The 23,564-nt window shown below is 46.3% G+C and overlaps 1 protein-coding gene across 3 annotated transcripts in view; it reads left to right on the top strand.

Annotated features, from left to right (window-relative positions):
- The window catches only part of NCALD (neurocalcin delta), a 274,929-nt gene that overhangs the window by 247,757 nt on the left and 3,608 nt on the right, over positions 1 to 23,564 (top strand). For all 3 annotated transcript variants that reach the window (XM_040494145.1, XM_040494143.1, XM_040494144.1), the window contains 2 exons: positions 7,704 to 8,100; positions 21,261 to 21,366. In XM_040494145.1, the coding sequence (XP_040350079.1) occupies positions 7,723 to 8,100; positions 21,261 to 21,366 (484 nt within the window). In that variant the 5' untranslated portion in view covers positions 7,704 to 7,722. The remainder of the gene's footprint in view (positions 1 to 7,703; positions 8,101 to 21,260; positions 21,367 to 23,564) is intronic.

Here is a 23,564-nt window from a genome sequence, read left to right as displayed (position 1 = left end):
TCTATCAGAAATACGCTTTATCGGCAGGAATGTGGTTGCCCTTTATTTCTGTCGAAAATAAAACTTGGAAAAGAGTCCAAGACCAGGCCCTCTGCAGTCTGAAAGGCAGAGTCTATAGAACAAGAGCCCCAGATTAATTCGGAGACTGTAAGCCCTGCTCACGCTGAGAAGACCAACTGTGTTTCCTGGGCTTTACCACACAGCGGGGGGAAAGCAGAAAGAAGAACAAGGCTGTCTCTAGTGAGCCTCCTCCTCACTGTATTGTTGTATCAGTTCAGTTCTCATCTCCAACCCTGTCCCCTCTTTGCAAGGGGAGCAGGTGCCAGGTGTGTGACGAGGAGTCACAGGTGCGGGTCCAGGTGCCCATCCTCAAGGGAAGAAGGCCATCCTGTAAGCCTCGGGACATAGGTCTTCAGGCAGTTTCAGCCAAGCCACCTTTGCTGTGCACGTGAGCTTGTAGGAAATAGGTTCTAGCTAATCTTACCAGAGGCCAGAGGAGAGAACATTCTTTGGGCAAGATGAAACGAGTTTAGTGAAACTGTTATATCACTTCATCCTCCCTCTTTCACATTTTAATTCTTCCCTTTCTGCACCACTGTTTTATTTCTTAATTTGTCCACTATATATAAATATATCAGCTTATATTCCATATATACAGATATATAGCTATATAGATATAGTATGTCCCCTGTCCATATATATATATATATATATATATATATATATATATATATATTCTCCTTTCAAACTCCCACTGAGAGACAAGTTTCATTGAAGGGAAATTTCTGGAGCAGTGTGCTCTTCAGGTTTTTATTTATTCACTTTTTCTTTTTTCAGTGAAAATCAGGGACAACTGCCCCAGAAATGTGTTTGCTGGATTTTAGCCACCTACAAAACTCAGATGGCTACAATACCTGGTGTCGTGGTAAATGAACACTTGTTCCCATTCATCTATAATTCTTATCATTTCCTACCTTACACTTTAGGAAACTTTTTCTGGTTATGTTTTCATCCTTTAGACATTCCATTGATTGAAAATTCACAGCGACTCTTGAAGGTCAAGGTTACACGTCCAGCTAGGCAAACACCTGATCTCTTTCTGGAACCACCGCAGGTCCCGTGTTCCTCATTGCCGCTAAACCTGACGTCAGCTTCTAGCATCTTGCAAATTCTGTGCACTTTGCCCTGCGACTTCTGTGAAGTTAGCCAGGCTCTCCAGGGTCAGTTGGACTTTTATCTGGAACGTCTAACTCTGGGCTCTCAAGAATTAATTCCCAGAGTGTGTAAAACCGCATGAAGAATCACAGAAATGAAATGCTGTACCTCTTTCACTCCACGGATACAAAATACAAAAAAGGAAGCACTATATTCCAAAAGGTTGTCCACTATTCACCGTTTCCTTTCTCCATGGCATCGTTTTTAGGAGTGGTTCCTTTTTCTCTTCGTTTTAAATGGAAGGTTCACTTTATATTTTAGATTCCTGGTCATGGTACTTTGCTGGTGGTTTTGGTGTCTTCTCATCTTGTGTATTTTTCCTTTCTCATCTGTGGTCAGTATCAAGCCCGGATTTATTTTTTTGGAGACTGGATGCGGCCCACAATAAGTTGGGAAATGCCACGTGGCCCATCTCAGCATAAACTCCTGAAGAACAGAATGCTGATGTTGAATAGAGTTGGTGTGCATTTCACTTAATGAAATGCAGCACAGATTCAGCCACAATTAATATGTATAAATATATATGGGTATAAAAATAGTTATACATTTGTAAGATATACGTGATATACATGTTATATATAAATATATATTTAGTAAATAGATGTATTTTATGTATCTTCTGTATATTTAAGATTTGCATATATAGACATATACATTAAAGGGCTGAGATATATTTACTATTTAAAGGTCTTCTCAGGGCGCTGAAGCAAAGGCCCTTAGAGTTAAAAGATGGGCCCTGTCGGGGGCACAGGGGACTGAGAGATTAGTCAGAGGTGGCCTGGGCAGCTCGCACAGAGCCTTGAGGGGCCAAGAGTGACGTCTGGATTTTATTCAAAGTGTGTTGGGATGCCCTCCTAGAGCTTTACACAGAAGAGTGACGGAGTCTGTTGTGTGTTCTTAAATGGTCACTCTGGGGACCCGTGGGGAAGAGGCTGGGGCAGGGTGGGAGTGGGGAGAGGGAGCACAAGGTGAAGAGGGACATCCCACTGGGGAGAGCGATCCGGACAGCCGGCCGGAGATGATGGCGGTTTGGACTGAGGTGGTGACGATGGAGATGCTGAGAAGTAATGGACTTGAGACAGGTTTGGGGACAAAGGCAGAAGGAATGACAGAGGAGTCCCTTGGCTTTGGAGTGGGCGGTTGGGCCACAGATGGCGGCCTCCACAGATGCAGGGCGGGTCAGGGAGCGCTCAGAGAGGGAACAAGAGCCACGGTTCCTTCTGTTCTGCACCAAATGCTTTCCCGGTGCCGCCTTGAGCTGGGCACGAAGGACGTAGCCGCCAAGCAGGCAGCGTCAGTCTTGTGTTTTCCCTTTGCCTCGGTGTCCCTCTCGGTCTCCCTTTCCAGTTCCTTCTCCTCACCCTGGTTCCGGCCACCATTGGCTCTTGTCTGGGTCATCACAGTGGCTTCCCAGCTGTCTCCCCACCTCTGCACTACCCCGCCTTTGGTTTATTCTCAACACAGAAGCCAGAGAGACCCTGTTAGAATATAAGCCAAAACCCTGGAGTGGCTCCGTCTCACTCAGAGTGGGAGTCACAGCCCTTAAGGTCACCTGCAGGTCCCACGTCACCTGACCCTTGTTACTGTTCTGGTCTCATCTGCTTTCCTTCCCGCCCTCCGCTCCAGCCGCATCCTTGACACGCTAAGCATGCTCCCTGTCTAGACCCTTCCTGTTTGCCGTTTTCTCTGCCTGGAGCAGTCTTCTCCCAGGATCTCCATGGCTACCCCCTTCACCTCGTCTCTTCCTTTCCAAATATCACTTTATACTGTAGTGTTTTTTTAATGTTTTTATTTGTTTTTGAGGCAGAGAAAGACAGAGCATGAGCAGGGGAGGGGCTGAGAGAGAGGGAGATACAGAATCCAAAGCGGGCTCCAAGCTCTGAGCTGTCAGCACAGAACCTGACGCGGGGCTCGAACCCACGGACCGTGAGATCACGCCCTGAGCCGAAGTCGGACGCTTAACCGACTGAGCCACCCAGGCACCCCATCCAAATATCACTTTAATGGGGCCTTCTCTGGCTTCTTATTCACAGTTGTGACACCCACCTACCCACTCACTCCTGGTATTCCTCCACCCCCTCCCTTCTTTACTTTTCTCCATGGAACAGCTTCCTGTAACATTTCACTTATTTATCTTTTTTATTGTATGTCTCATGCCACCAGACTGTAACTAGGGTTGTGTCTGTGATGAATTCCCAGTGCCTAGAGCCGTGCCTCCCTCCTAGGAGACAGTTAGCCCCTATTTGTGAAATGGATGTGTGCTGACAGGAGGTTGTGTCCTCTCTCTCAACTACTTCTTTCTGATTTTTTATGGCATCGTTGTCTTAATTTCTCTCTGTGCTCTGTCCACAGAGTTAGTAGAGTTAGTAGAACGTAGTGGTAAAACCAGTGGACAGCCAAGTGCGAGGCCGAAGTTACCACTTGGCTGTCTGACTCACAAGCTGTGTGACGTGGGGTAAGTCACTCGGCCTCTCTGAGTTTTCATTTTTTGCTCCTCCATTATAAAATGGAGGAAGCTGTTCACTCAGTGTTGCTTCAAAGTTTCAACACAATAATGGATGAAGGGCCATCAAGGACAAGACATGGTTTTCATTTACCACAGCATCTGGCCCTGACTCAGTGCTTTACACATACGACTGCCTCCTCACTCAACTCTCACATCAAATCAGTGAGATATGAACTCCTACTACTGAACTCATTTTACAGACGAGAAAACTGAGGCGCCCCAAAAAGTTAAGCAAATTACCCAAGAGCTAGTCAACAATTCGGCCAGGCTTTCAACCCAAGCATTTTTATTCCAGGGCCTGAGTTTTTCCCCACTGTGTTCTACCAGCACAGAGTTAATGTTTTAATAACCAAATGGAGTAATGAAAAGGATTTGACCTGATGTGCAACTTTTGTCTCCAGACGATTTTTTCCGGGACTGCTAATTAATGCAGCATTTCCCTGTGATGGTATTTTTATCTCCTCCTCAACTCAAACAGGCAGAAAGTCCTGTCTTCCAAAAGAAAAAGGTATTTTCAGGCATTCCTCTCTCTTCCCCTCCTCCCCCAGGGAAAGAGACTCTATCGTATGTCCCCTGAGATTTTCGTTGTACAGTCTAACCAAGTCCAGATGGGTTTCTCAAGTTCAGACATCATACTTGGTAAAGTGTTTGTAGTTATCTACTGAAACAAATTCTGGGCTAAATTGCAAAGCACAGCTTCCCAAATAACTTATTCCATGCTCTTCTGCCTTGTTTGTGTTATGGCCTTTCTGTGCTAATGAATTTGTAAATGTGGTTTAATTACTGTTTACTGGAAAATAGTTGCACACAGATCAGTCTCGATGGGAGACTTAGCCAAAATGTTGAGGCAATTTGTCGCTAGTGCAAAAACATCTAATGAGCGAGAAGTACTTTTTAAATGTTGGGAAAGGAACTTTAGTTGTGAAGAAGCAGTGTTTTGTATCTCCAAAAAAAATCAATCATTCTTTAAGAAAGTAGATTTAAATATCAAAATGGTATTTTTTTCCCTAGGGCTGGGCACATGGTGATTTGCACAGAACCAGACAATAGTAATGGTGATTTGATTGAACACCACACCAAAGAGCTGTACTCTAAAGAAGCCCCCCTCCAAAGAGGGAACCGTGAAATTACTTATAAATTTCATAAAAATGTTTCGGAGCTCTGTAAACCCATGTATTATGCATTACCTCATGTTTCGGAGTTCTTGCCTCGGGCAAATTGCCAGCTTAGCAACTAAATGATAGTTTTGAAATTCTAATACGAACCAGCCTAGCTTTGTTTTTCTCCCTCCAGAAAAAAGAGATACACGAGGAAAATGAGAGCTACTGAAAGTTTCAGTTTGTAAACTGTACTTTGTTTGGAGCTGTAGTTTAATTTTGCTCTTGCATAAAATCGGGTTTGCCAGATTCCACGTAAAAGGGGACCTTCCTGCACCTGTTGGTCCTGTTAACAGGACCGGTGCCCTGTTCTCCCTACCCTTCCGAGGGTCCCTGCCTAAGAGCGAGAGCGAGGCCAGTTCTGCCTCCAGTGCAGAACTCCGGAAACAAAATCAGTCAACTCGTCAATTACTAAGATTGCTTGGTGTTGTTCTTGGACTATGGATATAAACAAGAAGTTTGAGCACTGCTAGGTGCAAACACTGCCCTCTAGAATTTATTTTTAGTGGGGGCAAAAGACAGGTATACAGGCAATTCAGCGTAAGAGATGCCAGACAGTGGGGGAGGGGCACCTGGGTTAGCGGGTGCTAAAGGTACAAACTTCTAGTTATTAAATAAATCCTACAGCTATAATGCACAGCCTGGTGACAATAGCTAACAATACTGTATTGCATATTTGAAAGTGGCTAAGAGAGTTGGAACTTAGAAGCTGTCATCAGAAGAAAAAAAATTGGGGGTGCCTGGGTAGCTCAGTCAGTTAAGCATCTGACTCTTGATTTCAGTTCAAGTCACGATCCCACAGTCGGTGGGTTCGAGCCCTGTGTCAGGCCCCGCACTATCAGCTTGGGTCTCTCTCCCTCTCTCTGACCCTTCCCCACACACGTTCTCTCTAAATAAACAAACAAATAAACATACTTAAGAAAAACTTTAAAAAAAGAAAATCATTCCTATGTGGGTGATGGATGTTAACCAAAGTTACCATGATGGTCGGTATAGTAGTGGGTCATTAACGTTGTACCTCTTAAATATATACAATGTATATGTCAATTATATTTCAATAAAATGGGGGGAAAGATAGACATTCCAAAGCCAAGCCTTAACCAGATATTTTTAGTGACTCAAATAGCATTCTGACAGCCAGGGCCTCCCCACTGTAACAGAAAGACTCCTTTTCTGGGAAGATTACTACGCACTTCCCTGTTGTAATTATTTATCTGTCTGCCGGTCGCTCCTTTGTTCGTTATCTCACCAAGTGTTATTTGTGGGGGCCCTGGAGAGACAAAGTGACCTCAGTAGAGACTCTGTCTCAAGGGGCTGACCTTACAGAGGGAGGGAGACAGACATTAACAAATAAACACCACACAAGAAAATCTCAGAGAAAATTAGGAATCATGATTAAGATGGGTATGTGTTGTGTTTCATGTATTCCATAATTTTCCAAGCTTTACTTTCGGGATTTTTTTTCCCAATATAGGAAAAATGCAAAATGTAACTGCTCAAATTATTAAGACTTTGCAGATGGGAACTAAGCTCAGATATCACCTTCCCCAAGAAGACTTTCCCGATAGCACCGATGCCCCCTTTTGGCTCGGGGATCCTTTCTATGTCCTGTCATTGCACCATATCCATTCCCCTCGTAACCGGGAATGGGTCTCGAAGACACTGTCCCCTCACTGCCACCCCTGCTTTTGAACTTAGGCAGCAGGGGGCCCCTTAAGAAAGAGGGGCCACATCTCAGTCTTCTTTGCCTTCACAGCACCAGACACATGCCCCGTACACGGTGCCCAATCAATGCTGAATGGCTCTGTGAATAGGAAGATGATAATTATAGGCTTGTTTCCCATCTAATAAAAGTTGTCTTTGTCCCCCACACTATGTTAAGTTTAAAAATAGGTAACAAAATATATCATTGTTTTTTGAAAAGTAGATGTATTAAAGTATATGTCAATAGTACATTCAGATAAACTTGCATATAGGAAATCTAGAAGGACGCACACCAAAATGCTAGCAGGGCTATCTCGAAGCATTAAGTTCTGAAATGATGCTACCTTTTTTCTTTCAGCATTGCTGTGCTGTTTTACTATTTTGCTGTGGATGTGAGCTACTGCTATAATAGGAGAATATGAAGTTCTCTGTATTTAAAAAGGAAAGTTTGGCCTCTTCCAGAAGCATACACATAAACAAGCCTCATCTTTACCATCTGAACCTAATGTTGACAGTGTCTTGACCTTGTGAATTTAAATAACTGACCTAGTTTGGTAGCATTTAATGGTGTTAGAAGGTTTCTATTTTCTTTACTCATATCTGTGTTTATAGTATTCAGAAGGTGTCTAAGCAGCACTTGCCTTGGAAATATTCTAGCAGTAAAACATGGTAAATTACCTCTTTTCTCTCTCTCTCTCTCTCTCTCCCAGTTCTTCTTAAATTCTCCCTACTAATACTTTGATTGGGTGTGTTAGAGCCTCAGACTTCTTAATGGCGGAGTAGACCTCTTGCAAATAGAAAAGGTGGAAATAAGTAGCCAATTTCTCTGTCTCTCTCTTCTCCCCCACCTCCTTTTCTCCCTCTTTCTTTCATTATGTATCTACAGTTTCCAAGAGTGACTCTGTACGAAAGACATGAACAGTTTTCTGGGCAGTGGTATTTCTGCTCTGCATTTTCTGTCGGTCTTTCCACCATTTTGTTTGGCTGCGTTGGAAATCCTAGACAATGTTATTGGACTAAAAGAGTTTGTTTCTTTTTTTTCCAAAGGAACAATCACAAATGACAAAGCGTGCCTCTAAAGAACAGGTCTAAAAATGATTTATATTCTTCTCTATCTGCAGCTGAATTCTCGCTGCCAGGATGGGGAAACAGAACAGCAAGCTTCGCCCAGAGGTCATGCAGGATTTGCTGGAAAGCACAGACTTTACAGAGCACGAGATCCAGGAATGGTATAAAGGCTTCTTGAGAGACTGCCCCAGTGGACACTTGTCAATGGAAGAGTTTAAGAAAATTTACGGGAACTTTTTCCCTTATGGGGATGCTTCCAAATTTGCAGAGCATGTCTTCCGCACCTTTGATGCCAATGGAGATGGGACGATAGACTTTAGAGAATTCATCATAGCCCTGAGTGTGACCTCGAGGGGGAAGCTGGAACAGAAGCTGAAATGGGCCTTCAGCATGTATGACCTGGACGGAAATGGCTACATCAGCAAGGCAGAAATGCTAGAGATTGTGCAGGTACGTAGCCCTCACCCTTTACAAAGAGAAGAGCAGGAGTCACAGGTAAGGACTGGGAGGTGCACAGTATAGCACTGTGTGGGTTGGGGACTGGTGCCCATCTAGGCTTTGATGTGGCCAACCCAGTGTTTCTGAAAATGTTGAACCCATATTTTAGAACAGGGAGATTGCACACAAAAATGCACACTGGTTGGCATCTCTTGAAAACTCAGATCTGGCAACCCTGGGCCCCCAATCTTGCCTGGCCTTACTCCCCTGGTGCTTTGTGGTGACCCCCCACCCTACAAATGGACATACACTCCTCAGGTGATCATTCTCCCTGCGGCCCCTCCATCCACCCATCCCAGTGACCTGCCTGGACCTCTCACCTTTGGGTTTTTTTTTTTTTTTTATGTTTATTTTTAAGAGAGAGAGAGATCATATGTGAGCAGGGGAGGAAAGAGAAAGGGATCTCTCTCTAGGATCTAAAGCAGCCTGGTGCAGGGCTTGAATTCCCGAATTGCAAGATCATGACCTGAGCTGAAGTTGGACGCTTAACTGACTGAGTCACCCAGGCACCCCTCGAACCTTTGGGGTTTTATCCCCTGGAGTGGTGTCTAATGATCAATTTCTGGCCTGGGTTTCAAACCCTGCCTCTTTCAGTCACTACTTCTGTAACTCTGACCAACTTAATTCACCTAAGTGAGCCTCAGTGTGTTTATCTGTGAAATGGAACTGCCAGTGGTTCCCACCCATGTTGTGGGGTTACTTTAAGATTAGATGTGACTGTCCATGTTCAGTGCTTAGCACAGCGCCAGCCGTATAGAAAAGCTCATCATCACCACCATCATTAATTTACAACTTTCATAGACTCTTTTTTTTTAAGTTTATTTATTTTGAGAGAGAGAGAGAAAGAGAGAGAGAGCATGAGAGGTGGAGGGGCAGAGATTGCGGAGAGGATCCCAGGCAGGCTGCGTGCTGTCAGTGGGCCTCGAACTCGCAAACCCTGAGATCATGACCTGAGCCAAAATCAAGAGTCTGATGCTTAACCGGCTGAGCCACCCAGGTGCCCCCAACTTTCTTAAGACTGTTGAATGAAAGCCGGGATCTCTAGACTAGGTTCTGTCTCATCGGAGATACAAACATCGTAAAGAATCAAGTCCTCCAAATCACTCACCCAGAGTAAATACTGAGTGGAACAGGAGAGTGGGCCCTAGTGTCTGCCACATTTTCCCTGTCAGACCCCAAGGGAAGATTGGGAAGGGGCATAAGGAGCTATGGTCATGGTAACTAACTGTTTGATCGGCAGAGTGGGACCCAGAGAGGAGCTTAAGGAGATTGGGACATAGCTGAGGGGAGGATCAGGACAGCTGCGGGCAATAAGCAGGACTAGGTGGGTGGGCAGCACTGGGGAGGGCTGGCCGTCACTCACCATCTTGGCAGGCAAACGGGCCCAAGAGGGAAGCATCTGGAAGCAGACAGTGGTCCAAGAGAGTGGACATTTGGCTTCCTGGAGGGCTCGTCTCAGAAGCCAGCACTCATTCCAGGACGTCTGGGTTCAGGGATAGATCTGCAGCCCCTGGGGGAACAGGTGGGGCTCTGGAAGGGAGGGGGCATATAACACAAGGAGCCAGAAAGCTGCTGGTGGGGTTGAGGATGGAGGCAGAGGGGCACTTGCTTTCAAGGAACCCCGGAGACCCGGTTACAGAAACTAAGGGCAGGGCCAAAAGAGACCCACGCGACTGACTTGTTCCTGAGCTACTGTAGCTGAGGCCTGGGGTCTGCTCCTGGGCCAGGGGGCCTGGACCTGCATGGGCAGTGAGAGAGGACAGGTGCACACGGAGCCGGGTGCTGAGCAGGAATCCGACTGTCCTTTGTACTAGTTAACTCTCCAAGATCTGCCAACCAGGTCTTTCTGTGCCTCTTCCTTCACCCAGAGCAGCGACTGTCTGAATACGGTGTGTTAAATTAATCCCTCAGAGACGGGATCTTAAGCAAGAATAAAGGGTTTCTCCCCTCCCCCAAGGATAAATGCATGAAAAATATAATTTCGACTGTAAAAATATGAGCAGTGTAGGAAAATATAAAAACAAAAGGGAAGAATTTTCCATAATCCCACTCCTCCCACAAAGAGAATCGCCGCTAATAATTTTCTAATAGTAGAAAATAATATTTTCTGTTCTTATTTCCATGCATTCAAAAATATCTAAGTGACTTCATAACGTATATGAAATTTTGCACCTTGCCCTTTTCACTCAACATAGTAATACAGGCATTTCTCATGTTACAAAAACTTAAAAAAAAATTTTTTTTTTAATGTTTATTTAGTTTTAAGAGAGAAAGAGAGCTTGAGTGGGGGGAGGGGCAGAGAGAGGGGGAGACACAGAATCTGAAGCAGGCTCCAGGCTCCAAGCTCTGACCTGAGCCGAAGTCAGACACCCAACCCACTGAGCCACCCAGGCGCCCCTCATGTTATAAAAACTTTTAATAATGATATTTCATTCTTAACGTTTCTTTTATTTTTGAGAGAGAGCGCGACTGGGGGAGGGCAGAGAGACACAGAAGCCGAAGTGGGCTCCAGGCTCTGAGCTGTCCGCACAGAGCCTGACGCGAGGCTTAAACTCACGAACCATGAGATCATGACCTGAGCCAAAGTCTGATGCTCAACCAACCGAGCCACCCAGGTGCCCCAATAATGATACATTAATAGCTGCATAATAGTCATACGATATAATTTACTTACTCTTCCCCTGCTGTTGGATATTTAGGTTGTTTCCACGTTTTATTATTATATATGATACTGTAACATTTAAATATAAAATAACAGATAATTCTTGTGCATGAAGCTTTTTCTATATTTGGGACTATTCCCTTAGAGTGGATTCCCAGAATTGCAATCACTGAGCCGAAGGGAAGGAGCATTGATTTCTGAGACACTTGACACTGTGCCAAATTGTTTTTCCAAACATGCTCCCTGAGTGACTGAAGGGCGTCCCAGGTCATTGCACTTTTCTGATTTTTCCTAATCTTTGCTAATTAAACAAAAATTTAAATTTCAAATGGGACTCATTTTCATTAGCTTTATTTTCTCTCTCCTTTTTATCTGGGCATGGTGCTGTGCTCTGTCCCCCCTTCCCCTCCCCCCCCCCCCCCACTTTCCGCCATGTCCTCTGCCTCACTGCAGAAAAAGGGGCGAGTACATTCTCCTTTTGAAGAGAACTACTTCCTGATTGGGATCTAAGAAAAAAAAAAGTCCTGTTAGCCACTGTGTTAGCTCCTGTTTAACATTTTTTGCACAGTTCTCCTGGTCGATGATGTGGTGGCCAGTATTAATGAATATGTTGACCCCCAGTCAAGGAGAACCCTCTGGACCCCACGGGCTTCTGAAAATCAAACCCGGCACCCATTTTGTTTCACACCTGCCCTGAAGCACTGCTAAGTAGCTGGGAATAAATAGTAGGGGAGGAATACAGACACTCTCCCTGGGCTGAGGAATTCTGGTTTGCAAGGGAGGGTGAGAACATTGCAGAGAATGTGCAGAAGGTGCTGGTAAGCACGGGTTTTTCCGGAGCCTGCAAATGGAGTTTCCTACAGCACCCTGAGGACTGACATTCACGACTCACCCCCCACCGTGGGGAGGAAATACTGTGGCACCTTGAGGCGACTTCCAAATTGCCAATGAGATCAAATTACATTTAGAATCATTTTCCTATTAAGGGCTATGTTATTCTATTCTGCTACTTTGCAAACTGACGATTCATGTATTCTGTCTCATTCTAATGCTAATCCCAAGTTTCCAGTGGATGAACTGGAATGTGTAGGATGTTGCCAAACTTCCCTTCCTATTTTTCTTCTCTTTTTTTCACCCCATTCTGTAAGCCCACACTCCAGACCCTGTCCCTGTCCCAAGAAGTTGTGTATCCTTGTGCGGATTCTCTCTCTCTCTCTTTCTCTTTTTTGGTTCCGGCTGGTCTGCACCATTGAGGAAGTACCTTTGCAGGGGTGCATGTACTTCAGAGAGTCACTGTCCCATTGGGTTTCTGCTCTGCATGTGGGCAAATATATGGTAGAGCATGAGGAGATGAGAACGGGCCGGAGGCCAGCAGAAGCATTCGCAAATTAAGGTCCTATTTCTTAAAGTGAGTAAAACCTACAGCTTGATGACAAGCATTGATATATAAATTCTTGACCGAACTTCTGCTCCTCCAAGACTCAGCAATGCAAAGCAATTGAATAAAATGCAAATTTGTGGTGTTCACCTACAGACACTAAAACCGGGCGGGGTGTAGACTGGGGTCCCAACAAGTTTATAATTAGGCTCGACAATGAATGGAGTGTAGTATTGCCTACATTTTCTAGTGTTTTTCTTCCCTGATGTTGCTTCTCAGTTAGGCGTCAGTGTCCACAGAACGGCTTACGGTGACAAGCTTTGGTCTCTGTCACACTGACTGCACTGTGGCAGTTTCCTCTTGGTGCTGTAACAAATTGCCATAAACTTAGTTGCTTAAAACAACGGGGTCGTTATCGTACAGTTCTCCAGGTCAGAGGTCTGAAATTAGTTTTACTGGACCAAAATCAAGGCGTCCATGGGATGCAACCTATGGGGGAAGCATTTCTTGGCTTGTGGCCTCCTTCATCCACGCTCAAAGTCAGCACTAGTAGATTGATTGAGTCCTTCTCACACGAGCGTTTTCCTGGGCATCTCACTTTCTTCTCTCTTCTACTCATAAAGACCGTTGCACCTACACTGAGACCAGCCAGATAGGACTGGTCCCCCATCTCAAGGTCCTTAACTTAATCACATCTGCAAAGTCCCTTTTACTATATCAGGTAACATATTCACATGTTCTAGGGATTATGACAGGCACATCTTGTGGGGGACCATTATGCAGTCTGCCACATATACTAAAATGCAGATATTTTCCTGTTTTAAAAAAATAATTTTGTGCTATATCAACATCTGGATGAACAAGCAAAAACATACACAGATTTATTTTTAGAGTCTTGAGCATTTTTACATTCACATGCTTATTTTTTTTTTTTTCAGTGACAAATTTAGGAACAGGATTTAGGCCCAGTGTTTTACTGCATCAAAACTGCCTCTCGGGAGTCATGAGCCAGACCACAGCTCTGACTTTTCCCCATTTTACAGCAGAGCCTCTCCTCTGGGTGGGAGCTAGGGTCAGCCCTCTGCTCCAAGAGCGGGGAGAAGGCTTCCTGTCTGTGCATCAGCCCAGGTGGAGATAGGTCTGCACACCTACACCCTTCACAGCACAGGGGCCGAGGAAGGGGCCAAGTGAGCCAAAGAGTGGCATTGCTGGTTTGGCCATGAAATGCCTGGACCTTCCCTGGGATGTTGGGGGTAAGAGAGCACTGAATCTGCGGATCCATCAATGGGACCACAGCACTCCCAGGGAGAGAATGCTGTCTTGGAACCAGACCCTTCCTCCTACTTCTGATTCAGAGTTAATTGGCATTTTTGATGAAGGCAAATGAACTTCAGGACACCCTTAGTCTACCTTTTTATACCTTTTGAATGAATGAGACCTGAAGGAAGGAGGTTGGGGGTATATTGGCAGCTCATCACAGAAGGTACATTTCTGTTTCTCTTAGCAGTATTGGAATTTTTTTCTTTTTAAATGTTTATTTATTTTGAGAGAGAGAGAGAGAGAGAGCGAGCATGAGCGGGGGAGGGGCAGAGAGAGAGAGAGACTCCCAAGCAGGGGGACCGGGCACAGGTTTGCCCTCCAGGAGCACCACACAAATGCACAGATTAGTCCCAGCTGGTTGCAAGATCACCACCTGTGACCTTTCACACAACCAGCTTGTGAGTATTTGTGCCACAGAGGACCAAGGTCAGGACCAGGAAACCTTCTTTACGTTCTTTAAGAGCCACTTCCTGAGTGGCACCTTGCATTTTTCCTCCCGATCATCTTTCTAAATTGGTGTCACAGACACTAGGTCAATTTTAATATATTCCTGGAGACCTAAAACACTGTGCTCTTTTGATTCTGGGGGAAAAAGAGTGAGGGGTGAGACAAGAGCTTCTAATCTATTTTGATATGGTACCTGGGAATTCAGGTCCACACCCTCACCTAATTCTCAATTATGAATGTGGACCACGGATGTGACCCTGGCGTGCACCTTCGATTTCTTTCCTGGAGGAAGTTCTAAAGCAATTGCTTCGGCTAGTGGCTTCCTCTCAGGACTAATCTTCGCGCTTACCAGTTGTGTTTGGTTTATCCCTTTCTTATTAGGGGATTAATCTTATGACAAGAGTTTAACTCTTAGCATCCAGTATGCCATCTGGCAATGTGAGCGAGGCAGCCCTCTCTGGCTCTTCCCTTCCAATGTCCTTTGTGGACTGCTCTTCGTTCTTCGGCTCCCTGAACATGGATACTCTCAGAGTTCCAGCTACAGCCCTTATTTCCTGTCATTCCCTCCAAGAAGTCTCCTCTCATCAGTGTTTGCGGTGGGTTGAGCATAATGATGAGTGCTTTCCACGCTGTGGTAGTTTCCTAGGGTTGCCATAACAAATTGTCATAAACTGGGAAGCGTAGAACCACAGGAATGTATTCTCTCAGGGTTCTGGAGGCCAGAGTCCAAAATCAAGGTAGGGACAAGGTTGGTTCCTTCTGGGAACTCCAGCGGGGAGGGTAATCTGTTTCACGCCTCTTAGCATCGGTGGTGACTGGTAACACTTGGCATTTCTTGGCTCACAGCTGCATCACTCCAGCTTCTGCCTCCATCGTCACATGACATTCTTCCTGTGTGTCCGTGTCCAACTTTCCTTCCTTTGAATCGCTGGATCGATTAGGGCCCGTCCGAATCCAGCATGATCTTATTTTACCTGATTACATTGTCAAAGACCCTATTTTCAAATAAGGTCACCTTACCAGGCTCTGGGTAGACCAGAAGTTTTGCAAGATACTGTTCAACTCAGTGCACGTGCATGATCTCATTGAATCTTCATGCCAACCTTATTAGCCCCAATTTATGCAGGAAACAACTGATTACTTCCAGATCTCCAACTTTGTTACGTCCAAATCTTAGTAAACATCTCCACCGAGATGTTGCACCGGCACTTGAAGGTCAGTATTCCCGAATCAAACTCATCATTGCCCCCCAACCCCCCAAACGTGGAGGCCTAGAATACAACAGCTCTGGAATGTCTGTTAGGGACAATAAAAGGCCTCTTCGGATGGGGCTCTTTGAAGCTGCTTTTGCGTTGCACTTAATGTAAGATTGAAAACAAATATTAATTGCCCATATATATCTAAGAATGATGGGTATCGTTGCTGACTTAAAAGAGGACAGTGACAGGAGGAATGATAGATTTAAGAAAATACTAAGGAGACAGATTCACTGGGTCCTAGAAATGGAGATAGATGGCAGAGAGGTGCCAAAGATGTCTTTGCACCACAGGGTGGATGGCAGGGCTATTCACATGCGCGTGCGCGCGCACACACACACACACACACACACACAGGATTTTGAGGGCAATGAGTTTGCTTTTTTCAAGTAAAATCTTACATGGAACCTAAAATAAGGAATGGAGCGGCTTTGGTTGAAAAGGGACAGGGTCTTCTCCCTTCACCCTCTCCCTGTGAAGGTACCTACAGCACCTGCACAGAACATTAGGGAAGTTACTGCCTTCAGGTGTTCTTCTCACTCTGAACAAGAAACCACTGACACCATTTCAGACACACAGACTTCGATCCTATTTCAAAAGTGTTTCTAAGAAAGATCCTCACGGCCTCTCTCCACCCTCATTTCCCGATGCGCAATATTCTTCTAAGTGGGGTGCTGTTCTTTATCTAGAATCTCAAAGCAACCCCCCACCCTGTACCGTTTAACTTCTTCTGCCCTTGGTCAGTTGTCACGCGGCCTTGGATGCCCTGTTAGAAGACCCTCCATCTGGTGAAAAAAGACGGTCTGGTTTCCTTTAGAGAGAGAAGGTCAAGTTTGACTCTTGGCACTGTGCCTGCCCTCCGTTAATCCTACAACTTTTATCAGTGCAGACGTGACTCCTAATTTTCCAGAATTCCAAGAAGTGGTTCATTCAGAGGAAAAAAGGAAGAAAAATATAGGGCACAAGGAAGCTGGTGAGACCCCGGGCTGCAGGGCAGAAAACTGTCCCAAGCCTATATAGGGGCAGAGCCAGAGCTGGGCTCTTGGGCAACCCATAGCTCTGTGTTTACCCAGATTTGAGAATAAGGCTCTTCAAGTTTAATTAAAAACAGGATGTCCCTGCTGGGCCTCTCATTGACATTGCTAAAAATAAGCAGGAAAGTAGCCTGGCCTCTTCATGGTTTAATCCCATTAAATTTGGGGAGGGGGGGTAGTAGAGCTAATAAAAGACATGATTTGTTTCAGATTGCTGTCTGGCATTGTGTCTTTTCTCCCTGTGCTGTGGAGTCCTAGATTCTGAAGTTCTAATGCAATCAGCTCTGGGTTATTGATGCCGTGGGAAGGGGACAGACGATTTCCCAAATGTGGTTTTGCCTGGTTGCCATCTACTTACTCACTCTTGGGACCACAGGGACTTGTCACCTCAGCTCTTTGCTCACTGCTCTGGTGCCACACACATCAGAGACCTGGTTTTGTGAATAATCCACTAACCCCTGTCTGTGAGTTGATGCACATTAAAAAAAAAAAAAAAAAAATTCTAATCTAGGGCCATGAAAGAGCTATCTGGAATGTGAGCCTCTCGAAGGAGCCCTCACTTCCTCCTCAACTTTACAATATGCTCAGACATTGTGCCTCTTGCCCAATTCCAGAAGTCCTGTTTGCAAATATACTGAGGTAAGGGCATCCTGACTTTCTTCATTGCTTTGTTTTGATTTGGATTTTGGTTTTTATATTAGCCCATCTTTATTTCTCTGTTCCAACCCCACTCCTTCGGCCTAATAGCAAAAGGCTAAATCTCTTAAAGACCTTCTGTTGAGTGTGGGAACCTCGTTTTCTAACACAAATTCATCTGTTCATTTGATCTTTCGTTTGTTCAACCAAGAGTATTAAGGGACTAATCTCTGGATTATTGCACAGTTGACTTCCCATCAGAATTCCAAGAAGGAGAAGAATTTCATGAGCCCCAGCTCTTAGAGGCTGGGAGTTCCAAGGAATGCTCCCGACCAGTGAGTTTACTCACCATCATGGGAACCAGAGGTAGTGTAAGTAAAGGCTTTTGTAACAGTCAGACATCGCTGGAGTCACTGCACCCATCTAAATGGTGCTTTGGGTCACCAATATGGTGTCTCCCTAGCCTTCTACCAGAGGACTGGTGAGATACACAATAAGAAAGACCATATCGGTCATGGTGATAGTTGACTGCCACCACCTAGCACGTAGTAGACACTCAATAAATGATGAGTAAATTATTAATGACAGTTTTTAAATTCTCTGACCACCATTGCCTGCAAGTAAGGGAGTAGGGATGGATTTGGGGAGTAGGTGCAAATAGAATCAAATTTAATATCGCTTCTCTCTTTTGGTTGCTTATTGGAGAGATACAAATACCCTCATCTGATCGGGGGCCCCAGTGGTCTGTCCTGAGCTGCTCCAGAGCCACATCTTGTACCGTATCCCCCACACTCCCTCAGCCTTCTTGCCATTCTTCCTACCTGGGTGTCTATGCACCTGTTTCCTCTGTCGCTTTTCTCTGTAAGCTGTCCACTTCCTTCATCTTTTTGCTTTCCTCACTCCTCGGGGAGGACTGCCCTCATCCTCCCGGCAAGGAGTGTTCCCCCGTTACGACATCTCATAAGACCATGCACCCTCCTTTGTAGCACTTTCCTCAACAAATGTTTTACACTCATTTCTTTGATTGTTTAAATAATGTCAGTCTGCCTTATTTAACAGTAAACCTTTGAGGGCAAGGATGGGGTAGAGAGGCCTGGTATGTGACAGCTGATTGACAAATAGTTGGGGAATGACTGAGTGAATGGACGAATGACAAAAGGAGAGGGGGTAAATTGAGATCAGGGGTTTTCCCACCTGGAGTCCGTGGACGGGCTCCTGAATCCATGAGCCCCTGAAGCTGTCTGTAACAGTGAGTGGAGATCCACGAGCATGTGTGCCTGGTTCCTGAGCGGAGAGCCCGTAGCTTTTGATAGACTGAAAAATTGTGGGGGCCAAGGGCAGGGTGCCCAGGATGGGCCACTTAGGCATGAAGATTATTTTGAGTTTTTTAATTGAGCATTTGAAACTGAGCAGATTCAAGGAAAGCTCTTTGCCTCCCCCACAGCTGTCTAAAAAGAATTTAGTAGAGGACCCGCTCCAGGAAGAGAGCCGTCACCACAAAGAGCTACGTTATGGTATGATCTAGGTGTGGTAGACAGGGAGGAACCTAACAGCAAGGCCTGTTTGATCAAAGTCCTCTACGTCCCATGGTTCCCAAGTGTCCCCAGGACACATTTGTTTACCAAACATTTACTCCTTTTCATTTTCCTGTGAATTACAATTTTTCCCTTCCAAGTCCCAGACCCGTGCCCCCTTCTCCTTAGTTCAGGATGACATACATGCCTCATTTCGACTGTCTTTGGAATCTTTGATGTCTGTGTGGATTCCCCATGTGCACAATATTACATCTGATTTCCTCCTGTTTGTCTCTTGTCAGCTCGAGTCTCAGTCCAATTAGAGGGCTTTTGAAGGGCAGAGGAAAGTCTCCCTCCCCAACAGAATCTTTAAGGGGTTTCACATGAGTATGTTGAATTATATACAGAAAGGGAGGAAGTAAAGAGAATGGGAAACTGAGAAAAGCATAACAAGAGGAGAAAGGGGAACTTTATAACGAGAAGCAGAATAGAACACTGAGAGTAGAGGAAGAGCCTGAGAGGAGGCGATGGGGGGGCTGGGGACAGTTATTCCTGAATGAATCCTTCAAACTTCTGAGCCCAAGTCTGTGCAAAGCCCTGTGTTAGGAACTGTCAGGGGTTCAGTGAATAGCCAGATCAGACTGCCACCATCCCGTCTAAGAGGAGAATGTTGTTGGTAACTGCAGTTCGAGCAAATGGGATGGCATGATCCAAGAGAGGCTTTGAATAGAGCCATTTGCTAGCACAGAGGAAGGGAAATTACACATAGAAGGAAGACCCTGGAAGACTTCCTGGAGGAGGGTAACATTTCAACCTGCCCTTAACACATGAGTAGGATTTTTGGGAGAGGGAGAGGGCCAGGTGAGCACTGAGATAAGGGAAGAGCATAACAGAGCTGCTGCTGGTCCAGGAAACCAAGGTGGGTGTTGGGCAGGTTGTCGAGCTCTGGAGAGGACTTCTGCTCTCTGCTGCCGTTACCAAATGTTCACCTGGTCCAGGAACTCTGAGCACCTGTCTTCCTGTTTGTAAAAAGAACTCTATCTTTATGGGCTTTTCTAGTTCCCTCCAGGAGTCAGGTGTCCCCAGAGGCTTGGCATTTGGCACTCTAGGCCCAGCACAGATGGCGGTGTAGACCCGGGCTAGAGTGGACAGCAAGTAGGGGTCCAGGAGGAAGACAGAGTGTGGTTTGTTTCATGCCTTCACTGCACACTTCCATGAACGTTTCCTGAGGGAGCTGACTATGGCCAAGTTTACCCCAGTGACACCCACGATCTGAGACAGAGCTGTAACTCTGAGCTTGACTTTTCTCCCAGGCAGAATCACTGTGGAGGCCACCCTGGAGTTGAGCAAGGGCTTTGGGGGGGTTTCAGACAGACTCAGGGAACCTGGCCTGAGGGATCCCTATGGTGTGGAATCCGCCCAAGGGTGAACCCTGGGTGAGTCCGTTTTTCATTCCTCATTTATTGATTGGGATTAGAACATTCGCCGCCTTTTTCTCCAGAATGAGGCAGAGTTTATCCTAAAAAAGACTGTAAAGCAAGTTAAGTTGAGCCTTTAGTATCAATTTTTTTTCTCTCACACATTTCTCATTGGAAAACTACTTTCTCTCAGCTGGCTTCCTTTCTCCCCTCCCTCCAACTATCCTATGGCATCTGAAGCTCCAGAACTTTCCAGATTTTTTTATGCCCACCCTCCTGCAAAATCTACTTTTTCTAAAACTGCTTCCCCAGACGAAAGTACCCAGAGTGAATCTGATTAGCAAAGTCATGGCCTGGGGATAAAAACAGTGACTTTACATTATTTCCAAATCAAATCTACATTTGACAACTGCCACATTCCAAGCCTTTACTGAGTACCACACGGGCTCCACTATGGTGGGGGAGACAGCTTCAGTATTGCATACGAAACTCAGTCAAACCCTCTGTTGCTCATCAGATTTACCCAATTTATCTTAAGCCTTGAGCTGCTAAATTATTTAATACAAAGCTTGGATGGCGGCTTGCCTCCATCTTGGGGATGCCCGGGAGCTTGCTGGAAAGGAATGTGAGGTGATTGCCACATATGGGGGCAGGGGGAGGGGGAGAGGATTGGAATGGATTAGTAATGTCTGCCTGGGAGAAGACATGCGCGGAACATTTGCAGGCCATCATGGGTTTATTATGCTTGAGAGACCAAGGTGGAGAGACCCACCTGTCTTTCTGACCTGAGGACTGTTATCCACAGCCTTGCTTTTAGAAGTGGTGTTCTCAGGATAGCAACAGCAGCATCACACGGGAGCTTGTTAGAAATGCAGAATCCCAGGGGCACCTGGGTGGTTCATCCAGTTAAGTGTTGACTTAGGCTCAGGCCATGGTCTTGCCCTTTGTGAGTTCCAGCCCCGTGTTGGGTAGGCTCTGTGCTGACAGCTCAGAGCCTGGATCCTGCTTAGGATTCTGTGTCACTCTCTCTCTCTGCCCCTCCCCTGCTTACACTCTGTCTCTCTCTCTCTCTCTCTCAAAAATAAACAAACATTAAAAAAAAATTTTTTTTAAAGTGCAGAATGCCAGGCCCCCATTACCCCCACCCCGCCCTGATCAATCAGATTCTGCATTTTCACAAGATCCCCAGGGGATTCATATGCACAAGAAAGTCTGAGACACAGGGGTCTAGTGGGTCTTCCTGCCAGGTTCTCACTGCTGGAGCAAGCAAGTTCTGCTGGCCAGGCATCTCTCTCGGTAGTCACTGCACATCGGTTTTCTACAACAGATCGGCAGGAATGGGACTAGCTCCCTGGGCTAATGGAGGATGTCCCATTCACCCCTACATTTGGGAGGTTTAATAATAAGGCTGTTATGTTTCTGGCTTATACGTTGTTTCTGTCCCCAGGCGATCTATAAGATGGTTTCCTCCGTAATGAAAATGCCTGAAGACGAGTCAACCCCAGAGAAAAGGACAGAAAAGATCTTCCGCCAGATGGACACCAACAGAGATGGTAGGAGGCCAAGGCTGCTTTGCTCTGCTCAGTGGGGACTGCTGGAGGGGCTGGGGCCACCCAGGCAGGGCAATGCCACCCGAGGGCAAGATACTGGCCGCAAAGACGTGGCTTTCAGCTCTTTGTGAAACTGGCTCATCCCGCATGCTCCCTGGTAGTACAGGACAGAGAAGGACCGAGGTGGGAACAGGCCTAAGCCACAGCAGACTGGATCCCTGCAGGCCAGCTAATCAGAAAGCAGAGAGGGACTTGGTGCTACTCCACTCAGACCCTGGCCTTTCACCCCAGCCTGCCCAGGGGGTGTGGTTGGGCTCTTCTGCGCATGCCCTAAGGTGTTGGTTTCCTGGAGTCTGGTCTTCCCCAGCCCTTGTGGGGAAGGGGAGGAGGGGACGGAGGTGGCCAGCAGTTTCCACCCTGAGGGTGCCATCCACAATTCAGACCCAACAAGAGGAATCAGAACAATCCCAAGTGAAAAGGAAGAGTGGATTTCAAACTCAAGGACAGTGGGTTTTAGATATTGGGTTGCCAGATAAGTTATAGGAGGCCTAATCAACTCTGAATTTTGGATAAACAAATGATTTTCTTTCTAGAAGTATGCCCTGTGAAATATATGGGACATACTTATATGAGAAGAATTCTTGTTTATTTGAAATTCAGTGTTTAACTGGGCATCCTGTATTTTATCTGCCAAATCTGGCCACCCTATTTAGACGGGACACCTGAATTTAAAGCGCTGAGCGCTGAGTCTGGTGCATAAGAAACCCACGCGTCAGGCAGGGTAACACTTGCTATTGTTACCAGCTCCCCTGATTCCCTGGGCGTCCCCAGCAAATCTTGTCCGTGACGTGCGAACGCTCTTGTATCCCCCAAATGGTGCTGGTGGACAGAATGACAGGAGGCTTTGTAGTACAGGGAGCCTCTCTTTCTACTCCACGCGCCTCTGGGGCACCAGCTGCCTGAGACTCTGGCTTTGCAGGGTGCGGACCAATCTGTTTGCTTTGCTTCCTGCACAAAGGTGCGATCACATCCGATTTCCCCTTACGCACCTTAATTCACGGCAGATAGTTTGTTTTGCGAAGACAAAACAAATGGGGTTGTTTGACTGTTAATGAACTTGCTGATTTTCAACTGCACCTTTTGCTGGTGCGCCAGGGGAGCACAGGTGGGTTTGTGTCCTGCTCTAGGGCCCAGCCCCCTGGCAGGAAGAGAGCTATAGGATGAGCGAAGGTGCGGGTGCTGGAGGACAAAACTTTCGTGTGTGCTGCTCATAGGCAGGGAGTTAGAGGCTCGCTCTAATGGTGTCCCGGGGTCCTGACTGGGGCAGCACTCGCGGAACACATCCCGCTGCTAAAAGCCCGGTGCTTTCCTAAGGGGCAAAAGTGGGGAGGGGCGGGAGCCTGGAGCAGAGGCTTCACCTACAGTCTCCCCACTGCGAGATTCTTCTTGGTGGAGGCTCTTTGCGTGGAGCCCCAGGCCTCAGACTGGAAAAGTCAGGACACACAGGCAACATAGCCCTGGAGTCTACTCAGAAGCACATGGGGAGTTAATCCAAGAGACCCAGACATAGAGGTGAAATGTTGGGTGTTCCCCGCTGCTTCCGGTCCAAGGTTCCCAGGGCTTACCTTTGGAGATCCTCAAGTGTTCAAGTGGCCATTGCCCTCTGCCTTTGCTCACGCCAGCCTTTCAAACCTAACAAGTCTTCACCATTTTAACCACGGTTAGAGCAGGGGCAGGACACAAAGCCTAGAGGTGGCCTGCTCTATATTAAAAATAAATAGATGCATAAAAGCCCACCTTTCTCCTCCTCGTAGCTAAAGTAGATTTGGTTAAATGAGAACTAGGTGCTGGGGGAGTGGGTTGTGATGAAGGGGAAGACATATTTGTTGATGTCTCTGAGTATGGGGTGGTGAAGGCTTCCGTAGGCAGTATCCTTTCTGTCTGGGTCTGGAATGAGTGGAGAAGTAAGAGACAATCCTTGAGGATGGATTTTGTTGGGGGTGGGGGGGGGGGGCGGGTAGAGCCTAGTGTGAGGGCCTGAGGGCATTCGGACAAGACCCACAGCAACAGGAAGCCCCAGTGGGCATGGGCTGTCCTCGGGGGCAGGGGGAGCAGGTCCCTTGTGGGAGCTCCTATCAAGAGCAGGCCCAGCAGCTCTTCCCAAGGAGGGACCCTTCTGGAAGCATCAGCAATGGTGGAGA

This window comes from Herpailurus yagouaroundi, unplaced genomic scaffold, assembly GCF_014898765.1.
Source record: "Herpailurus yagouaroundi ecotype Mexico unplaced genomic scaffold, PumYag 186, whole genome shotgun sequence".
In the NCBI taxonomy this organism is placed as follows: Eukaryota; Metazoa; Chordata; class Mammalia; order Carnivora; family Felidae; genus Herpailurus; species Herpailurus yagouaroundi.
The sequence above is the reverse complement of the archived record's forward strand: the minus strand, read 5'-3'. Positions and strand labels throughout refer to the sequence as shown.